The following is a 10,168-nucleotide window of genomic DNA, read 5'->3' on the forward strand; positions in this document are numbered from 1 at the left end:
TAATTTGAGGTTGGTGGTGCTCATTTGATGGTGATGGTGGAAGGAGGCATCTGGAATGCATCCCAGTTTTGGCTGCACGCCGTCGATATAAATTGTTTATACAGTAGTAATACACAGAGCTTGCCACATCTTTCTGAAGGCACTGTAATACTGGGGTGAAGTGTGAAGGTGCTGATCTCCTCTTAGAGCATCCTCTACCAGCTCCAAGGGGAGCCATTCTGCAGACAGTCCTCAAGCCATACCCATATACCTGAGCTTACTAAGGCCCTGTAGAGTAAACTTCCTCGGCCAAAATGTTTGGTTCTAACTCAGACTGAATCAGCATTACTGCTTGTTGAAACAAGGGCTCTCTGGTTTTGCACTTACATTTTGCAAGATCTGTTGACCTATGAGGTCTCCAGTTCCTAGATGCTAGTAAAATAACAAAGGCATCAAGTCTCAAGAAATTACTCAAAGCTCTCTGTTTCACAGAGGCTAGATTACATTCAACCTCAAAAGTGACAAATGTTACTTATTTCAGACGATGAAAAAAGCTTACTTTTTGGTAAGTTGCTAACATCCTTTCAAATTGTGTTCAGGCAATATCCATTCCTTAATGTTCCATTAATCATTGTCCTACTCTGGAATAAGGGCTGTAATTTAGTTATTGCAGGAATGTAATCCCTTTCTGGCAATGGCTCTTATTTCTGCAATGTTTCAAAAGAAAATAAAAACAAGCACCTTGTAGATGTATGATGCATTACATGTTATGCAGCCATAACTACACAGCTGGCACTTCTTATTCCACATCTTTTATTTCAGGAGAAACCCACCTCTGCTGTTTTGAAGACTAGTGCACGCCTATGTTGGTCATTCAGTCTGAAAAATTATATATTCCTCTGCTCTTCAGTTTCAGTGCAGCATTTCACTACACTATTTTGAGACTAGCCATCTTCTCCATACTCCACCTTTGCATCCAAGGCCTTCTTTGCAAGGGGTATACATGTGTTTCAGCAGTGAAACAGTAAAGTGGTGTTCCTTCAGTGTTGCTATGGTAGTACTGAAAACACAAACCCAGGTTTGGCTCAGCTTCTCTGTGTCTCCCCACAAGAGAACCTCATGTTAATGAACTTTTAATTCTTGATCTGGCTGTGTCAAGGGTGCTGCGTGCACCTGATTACAAGTATTTAGAACGAAAATGTGAAATGCAATACTAAAGATCAAAGCAGAATCTTCTCTAAGCATGTTAGACACCTCCCTCCAGCACTACTTCCAGAACTTTGCTCAATGCTCACAGTACGCTTTGACAACATGCCCATCTCTACAGCTTGCCTTACAGTGAGCATGCAAAGTTCAACATGTTAGAAAATCTTAAAATCCTGCTCCATTTTGTAGCTTGCCTCGTGATTTTCTGGAATGCCACTTCCACCCCCACCCAAGTCACTCACTCAGTGCACAATCTTCCTGGTGAAGGGTAAGGCTAGATCAGGTCCACTCCACTGTGCAAAAGTTAAAATATGCTGAGAGTCTGAGTAAACAACCAGAGAAAGAATGTCAAAAATTTGGTTGGTTGCTACCTGAGCTAAAGAACTAACATGTACTTATAACCAGGTAATAAGGATCTACTGAAGACACCATTATTACTATTGATAATCCTTCCCTTGAGTCATATTTATTAAGATAGATCACTCTAAATCATTCTTCCATATTTATTCTATGTATCTTGATTTAACTGCTAGAGCATTTTATTACAGTAGAACAAAACAAGAAGTCATAAATGTTAATATGAACTATTAGCTACATGAATTAAAAAAGAATAAATCAGTACAGCTTCAGGTAATACCCATGCATTTATTTGGAGCCCATTTTATTTCTACCAACCCTACATTACAGGCTCCCTAAACCAAGACAGGTGAATCTTCTGGTTTGAAACAAGGCTACTGTGTCAAGACAGCTAGTTTCTGATGTATCTTCCACAGTGAAAGAAAGAACACTAAGTATTTTTTAAAAATATTTTTATTAAAGAATATTCAGCAAGCTGTATTAGACTCAGCTAATCTCATTACTGAGTTAAAGTGCCATCAGTCAAGCCAAACACAAACTGAAAAGCATATTCTCTTCAGCCTAATCTGGGGGAGGTCTTGTGAACTTTGTAGGCACACAATTTGTGGCATGCAAAGCCCTATCAAGACCAGAATACATCCATCTACTACCTTTTTAATGAAACCCAAGGTGCCTGCATATCAAGAAATACCAAGTTCAGCACACACGAAAATAAAAATACAGCTTGCACAACCAAGAGTATACACTCATTGAACAGCAGCAACATCACTCAGAAAAGCTGACTTTGTGCTTCACAGCTAAACTGTATATGGCTCAACAGTTTTGTTCACTGAACCATGAGGCTGACAAGTCTTTGAACGGCACTCGGAGGCCTAAATGATTACAGTGTAAGCGATCACTAAAGCTTTATTCCATTTTTCATTGTGATGGCTCAAAAAAAGACAACAATCCTATTATTATTATTATTATTAGGATCTATTTTTAAAACCTTTTTATGGAAGTGTTTCACCATCAGTACCCTGCATTGTCCAGCCCAACTACAAGTAGTGGAACGTGTCAAATACGCATATAGATTGCAAACCAGTTTTGTTTAACTTTTACTTGTAAAACATAAGTTTCTGAGCAAATTTAAGCAGAAATTATATTCACACCCTCAAACTCTATTTCAGACTCTTTTTGAATGCCTGTGTCCATCAAGTAAAGATTGTCCTTTATTTCAAGACAGAGTTCCAGCATAAATCACTCCTCTATTTAACACTTACTGAGCAAAGTAATCTGTATTCCCGCAGCATTTAAAGTGAGAACGACACTGTTGCAAATACGTGTTCCATAGTTACCTGCCTTCTATTTCGCAGATACCCCCTGGCACTTATTTCAATAAGCCAACCATCACTTCACTGATATCCCACAACTTTCTTGCAACCAAATCATCCATGGCTTTGGGCAGGAGTTCCTCCTCTTTGCAGTCCCCAAAGTATTTTCCTGACACGCCTTCCACATCAGGAGAAGAGGCCAAATAAATAGAAGTCTGGGCTCCTTCCAGAGGTGTTTTGAAGAAAGCCCATGACACCAAGTTGAACAGGGGTTTTGCCAGCAGAGGAATATTCACATACCTGCCTAGATTTGTTCTGACAATCCCAGGATGAAGGGAATTGACGGTGACTCCTGTCCCTTCTAACCGACGGGCTAGCTCCCTTGCAAATAATATGTTAGCCAGTTTACTCCGACTGTAACAAAAGCTTTTATTGTAACTTGTTTCACTGTTCAAGTCTTCAAAGTTGATCTCTCCATATTTGTAAAGCTTTGAGGATACTACCACAATCCTGCTCGGAGCAGAATTTTTGAGGAGGCCCAGAAGAAGGTTGGTGAGCAAGAAGTGACCCAAGTGGTTTACACCAAATTGCATCTCAAAACCATCCTCTGTCTTCATGTACGGACACTGGAATATCCCTGCATTATTTATCAGAACATCCAGCCTTGGCTCTTCCTTTAAACAGGAAAGAAAAAAATAAATCAGTTTTATAATTGTCATACAAAACATACTATTACGCTTACTATTTCTCATTGGCCCTTGTTAGAAATAATTTCATTCCTAGCTTTCCAATTTTAACTTCCTCATATTCTCTTAAATAATTGCTGAAAAAAAAGTGTAAGTTGAACTACCACTAAAGCGAGTACCTGACCCCAGTAGGACGCAGGTACATGAGAGTAGGTCTGTATCTACTTTCAACTCAGGCCAAGAACACAATCATCTGCTTCTCCCAGAGCAATTTTTCTATAATAATTCAGTGATAATTTACCTTCGTGATGCGTTTCGTTTTCCTCTAAAAAGTAGCCTGTTTATTGCACCACAAAAGCAGACACATTAATTGACGGCAAACCTCAGCCATAGGCAAGGGCCCTACTGTGCAGAAGGCATGCAAACATGTAACAAAAAGTCAGCCCACAGAACGAACCTCACGGTCCAAGGAAAACAGTCAAACTGTACACCCATCACCTCACTGCGGAGATGTCATGCAAAACTTTGCAAAACAACGTTCTCCTGATTTTGAACACCATCTTATTTTAAAGTTGCTAGACCTCATTGTGTTGCTTGGTGAAAACTATGGAGCAGAAATCATCACAGAAAGGTAACAGTCATGACCCTAAATTGACCAGGCTTCATGCAACAATTTGAATCTACTAGGTGTGTCTACAGGACTGTGGCTTGAAATTTTTGTGACGTGCTCAGCACACGCTTTTGATGGATCAGTATTCTGGTTCAGATGAGGAGAAAGAAAAGACTCAAGAAGGTATGTTACATTGTACAGAATCAGGAAACATAATTAATTAACAAAAAGAGTGGTATGGTTAATTTGAATGCACGTATAATACATCACACACATCATGCTTCAGCATCCACTCAAAAATTAAGAGCTCTCCAATTTACCCAAAACAGTAACTTCTTCAAAAAATACAGATTACAGTAACCTGCTTAAATAAGCTCTGAATTCAGGACTTTCACCCCCCTCTGACAAAGGATTGTGAAAGTATCACAGGACATTTATGTTTGCATGAATCAGAAGCAAAACTATTTACTTCATAGAAAAAGCAGCATGAGGTTTCTTTGCTGCTAATTCTTTAAACCCAAGGCACAGACTCTAAGGCAAGCTGAGATCTTTTTGATGATAAAAATAGAGAACCTCAAAATTAATTTTATACCACTTGCCTTTCATTTGACTGCCATTAGCAGCAAAGATACAAAGAGAGAAAAACCCAAATCTGCACTTGGCATTCAGCTAATGATGCTGGCATCCGATCACACAAAACATCAAGTACTTCAATCTCAGACTGACTTCTGTGGGACTTGAGCTTGCTCAGCCTTTCATATAACTGGGTCCCCGAGGCATCAAACTCACTTCTCTGCTTCACCCAAAGAGACATACTGGTTACTACCACTAAACAGGGACAGGACTGAAGAAGTGCTGACTGTAGACCTGTTCATTGAAGCGATACTTCTTTCTTCTTCAGAGAAAAACATTGCTTTAGAAACTTTCTGTAGCATCTGACTGGAGGATTTTGCAAAACATAACACTTCAACAAGCAAGACCTCTACTTGTACTATTTTTTGGGACTCCTATATTTAATAGTCTAGACCAATGTGATCAGTGCCAAGCAGGCAGCTATGACCAAACGCAACAGAGAGCTCAAAACATTGTTTTGACAGACAATGCTATTCCTTGTAGCTTCTGAGCTCGCCTCCGTTTTTCCACAGAGCCCTCCAACATCTCTTAAGTCTTTTACTTACTGCAGTGAGGCTAAGGAGTGAAAGATGTAACCCCCTGCAGTTCTGAAAAGGAAAAATCCTACAAGTTGTCAGGCAGTGGGAGCACATTGTTTCCCCACCCTGCCAATATTTAAGTCTTCCATCTCCAACAAAACACACAAAAAAAATCCCCCCGGCTCCAAAAAGGAGTCACAGGTTAGAAAGGATAACATGAATGTGCGTGGAACCGCTCTTGAAAGTAAGACTCAAACTCACATCCCTCGTCATTCAGCTGATTTTGGAATTATTTTGAAAATGAAAGTTAGAACACAGGTGTCAGCAGCACTCTGCAGATACACGCACTCTTTTTCTCTACTCATTTCTTACTTGAAGGCACTTGTACTGGCTTTACCAATAAAAAGAGGCTAATAAATTTATATTTGGGGATACTTTGTACTATAAAAGATATAATTTTAAAAAGTTAGGCAGTATGTTTCTTCTCTACTGGTGTTCATTCTGCATATCATTTTGTATATATGTATTTCCCCAGAACACTGAAGCAAGATTACACCTTATCACTGGATTTGTATGTACGAATCTACATAACTACACAGAGCCACACTAGTGAACTTAAAACTTGACTTTTTCCAGACATGTAAGTTTCAGAAAAGCTATTTGAAAACTAATGCAACAAAGTTCCTCTCTGTTTTTTTCCCCCCCTCTCACAACAGCATCTGAGCATCTTTCAAGTACTTAACAAGCAGTTCTCTAAGCAGCAGAACTTATTAAGGCCAGCTTCCCATGACTTTGTGTCTCACGGCTCAAGTAGCTAGATGTGGTGAGATGAGAGTCCCAGCTGACATTCTTCATGGGAATGGAATAATGCCTCCAACCCTGCCTCTCTCTGCTCTCTGGTGTCTAATAATGCAGAACTCATCTAGTGACATTTCTGTCGGGCAACTCAACTGGATGTCCCTGTTGTCCTTAAACTGAGGTTTTCAGGAAATCTGCAGCAACTTTATATATTTTTAAATGCCCATCTACTAAACTCAGCTAGCACTGGCCAAGAAATTTAAAATGGGGGCAGTGGGAACAGTTTGGGGAGATGGCAGAAGGATGGCTGGAGCTGTGAACAGTGCACTCGTGAACCTTCATTTCTTTGGAAACAAGGCTGACCTGTAAGACTAATTTAAAATAAAAAAGACAGGTTACAGTGGAGTCGCAAAAAGAGAAAAGAAAGTGCAAGTAACTGACATCATACAGAAACAAGTGTTTCCTTTTCAGAAATAAAACGTACTGGAATAGTTTGCATTATTAGAATAGCCCAAACTACTATGAAATTTATGCTCCGAGATGCTAATTTAAAATCATGGCCAATTTACCTATACCTTCCTTCCAAACCCTGCGGTGATCTCAGCCACACCCTGGACCCCGAAACGGGCCTGCCAGCAGCAGGAACAACCCTCACGAGCACGGAGCCCCGAGGACGCCGCCACCACCACGCTGTCGGCATCCAGTTCGCATCCCGTCCCCTCTCCCAGGGAGCCCGGGGCCCCCGGGACGGGCCAAGGCCGCTCCGAGTCTGCCGGCGCCCCGCCGCCGTGCGGGAGCCGCCAGGCCCGGCCGGCCCGATGGGCCCCGGCGGGCCGAGCCCCGCGCCCCGCAGCCGTCCCGGCCGTACCTGGAGGACGCGGTGGCAGAAGGCGCGGACGGAGCGGAGCGAGGCCAGGTCCAACTCTCGGACCACCAGCTCGCCGCCGCCCTCGGCCTCCTCCCGCTCGCCCACCTCGGCCCGGATCTCGCGGGCCGCCCGCTCGGCCCGCGCCCGGTCGCGGCAGCCCATGATGACGCGGGCCCGCATCCGCAGCAGCTCGGTCGCCGCCGCCCGGCCCAGCCCGCTGTTGGCCCCCGTGATGATCACCGTCTTGCCCCGCATGGAGGCCCCGGCCGCGGCCGCGGCCCGGGCCGCTCCCCGCAGCCAGCGCCAGGCGGCCAGGAGGAGCCCTCCGCCCAGCGCCAGCGCCGTCGCCGCCGCGGCCATCCCGCTGGGCCGAGCGGCGCTCCGCCCGAAGTGGCCGCTCCCGCCGGCCGGCCGGTGCCGGGGTGCGCTACCATTGGCCGGGCGCGCCGCCGGGCATTGTGGGGATTGTAGTCTTTCACCCCCTCCGAAAGGCTAGTACGAGCTCATTGGAGCGGCCACCGGCCACTCGGTGCCCCGAGGGCAACGCAAAGCAACCTGCGGGTCGTGGTCAGAGGTATCGCGGCAAGGCTGCTGCTGCCTTCCCTGGCTCAAAGACGACAAGCAGCCGGGTGGCCCAGCAGCCCCGCGTCCTTCGTCTGCCCAAAGGCTGCGTCGTTGGTAGCAATGTGCTGATGAATCAAAGGTACCGGGCCTGCTGCTCGGTGCTGAAGCCAACGGGTACAGAAGAGCCTCTTAAAGCCCAAAATGTCCAAACTGCTGCTTGGGTTTCATCCGTGCTGACTCCCAAAATGTGGATGGGTATCGTCTGGGGGAGAGCCCGCAGGCCTAGGCCAAAACCAGACCAGGGACTGTTCTAACAATTTTAGAATTAGAAAACAATGATAACACTTTAACGACATAGGGATGGTCGAGTTCGAGGGCCCAAGAGCGTTTCTTGGTAGTGTTTAGTTTGCTAGCAGAGTTTTTACTAAAATGTTGCATTAACATTTATCAGTCTCGCAGAGGTGACTCCGTCACAGTGAAAACAGGCATTGAGGGCACCCGTACTGTTTCATTACCAGTCTTTGAGTCTCATGGCAGATCCAATGCTTCTGCAAAAGCCATGATCAATTCTGTCTGCCTCGGGTCTTTGGCTTGAGACACAAGGGCTAGAGCAGTAGATGCAGTGGTGCCAGGGAAGTCTCCCAGCACAGGAATGCAACAGTTTTGGCCCAAGACTGGGAGCTGGTTAGGGCTCTCGCACATCTCATGAGGTCCTGAAAGGCAGTTTGGAAGCAGCTATCATGTTCTTGAGAGTTTGCATGCATGCGGACTTTTCCATGCCAGCTGGCGTTCATGTCAATGAAATGTTCTGGGAGAGTTCAAGGTGCCAGTGTACGGGGAGTGAGAGAGTATGTCAGAGCAGTGTGCTGAGACCTACCTACATGCTGCCTTCAAGACTAGATTTCTTTCTTAGGTGTTTCAGCAGGTTCTGTGCCTCTTGATAAAGTTAGATAGTGTGTCTGAGCATAGTAGTGATGTTAGTACATGGCCAAGCATGTCTTGATCACCTACCTGCATGTTGCAAACAGAAGTGATGGGCTGGGGGCAAGGTGGAGGAGTGTTACAAAAGTAGTTATGGCGGTGTCTGCTCTGATGGCTACTCTAAAGTCTAAACATACCAGTGAGCCCCTGACAGCCAGACCTGCTGAACACTTGCTTCTAGGACCAGATTCAGCTGAGTAATATTAGCTTAGAGGCAGCCTGTTTGGGGTAACCAAATTTAGTGAACTTCAGGACCAAGGGGGTCTATTCCATCCCAGACTGGTAGAAGAGAGGCTGCTTGCAGAACACATGCGTACGTCTACTCCCTCAGCTCACAAGTACACTTACGTTCACTGGTCTGTTAAATGTTAGCATGCACCCTAAGTCCATCCAGTGTCTATACCCAGGCACCAGCTCTGATGCTGGTTTTACCCAAATGCTGGTCTTTACCTCTTGTACAGTGTGAAGTGTGCTAGTGGTTCACATATGCACATAATGTGGGTCCCTCAAATAGCTGATTTTTCTGGTAACTCACACCCAGGCTGGACCTCTCTGGTTGTTGGCACTGAGACCCTTGGGCCTCTCAGACCTGGCAACTTAGTTTTGAATCCTTAGCCCAAACCCTTATTTTGAGCCATCATCTTCATGTCATGTCTTCAGATCCCACCTTTACTAATCCCAGACCTTGACAAACCCACCCAAGGCAACATGAACCCATACAGGCCATCAGGAGTGGCCACTGGGGTTCACTCACTCAAAATCCGTTTCATCCTAGGCCTGGGAGAGTTGCTAGTAGAAATGCACAGAGACAACTAAAAGGTAACTGAATTTTGATCAAGAGCAATGCAAGTTAAAAAAAAAAAGCAGTAATAGGGTTCAGTGCAGATTTGGGAATAAGATAGGGACAAGGAAGCTAGAACAACATGGATTAAGAGAAGTTCAGGATCAGGACTAGGGGCCAGCACGCACGTGAGTAGAGTCCAGGGAAACAACAGTCTGTGGAGGAGACCAGAAACAAGCTTGGCTGATAATGAGCATATTTGTCTTGATTCAAGACCTAGCACGTTTGGGGAAATGAGTAAGCAACCCAAGAGGAAACGCATGAACCTTTCATCAAGTTTCTTGTGGCTGGTCTGGATGTGACAACCATTTACAACAGCAACCTCCCCTTAACTGTCACATGTTGATGCCACCCACAGACTGTTCACATTGCCGCAGTCTGTTCTGAGGCTGACTTCAGCTCATGTTATAGCTGAAGAAAGATATCAGATTTTTCTGGAAGTATCCTTACCATCTCTTCTCTGACTGTCTCTCACACTTCTCAGGCAGTTTAAGGGCTGTATAGGTACCATGTCTAAACACATTGCATTTGGTGAGAGACCTCTTCTGTCTTTGTCTTCATCACAGAAAACTCCTCCTCTCTTCATTCTTGTCTCTTCACTCCATCGTGAGATTCAAGGGTATGATTGAATACAAGGGCATTTTAACCAAGCCACACCATTGCATCTGATCATGACACAGATGGCTTTTGGCATCCTTAATCTGATATAAGAGCCATAACCAGTTTGAGATGTTCTTCCATATGCTCTGCTCATAGTAAATCATATCTGTGGGAGGTGATGGAGCCATGCCCCCCTTTGTCGCCTAATGACCCC

General features: G+C 44.7%; 1 protein-coding gene across 1 annotated transcript; it reads right to left on the bottom strand.

Annotated features, from left to right (window-relative positions):
- Nucleotides 1-2,528: 2,528 nt before the first annotated feature.
- Nucleotides 2,529-7,328, bottom strand: RDH14 (retinol dehydrogenase 14). Its single transcript, XM_086461603.1, has 2 exons — nt 6,969-7,328; nt 2,529-3,529 (listed from the first exon to the last, which is right to left on the bottom strand). The coding sequence occupies exons 1-2, from the start codon at nt 7,326-7,328 to the stop codon at nt 2,912-2,914; spliced, it is 978 nt and encodes a 325-aa protein (XP_086317729.1). The 3' UTR covers nt 2,529-2,911.
- Between the last annotated feature and the right edge of the window lie 2,840 nt (nt 7,329-10,168).

This window comes from Leptosomus discolor, chromosome 2 (assembly GCF_034619465.1).
Source record: "Leptosomus discolor isolate bLepDis1 chromosome 2, bLepDis1.hap2, whole genome shotgun sequence".
Classification (NCBI taxonomy): Eukaryota; Metazoa; Chordata; class Aves; order Leptosomiformes; family Leptosomidae; genus Leptosomus; species Leptosomus discolor.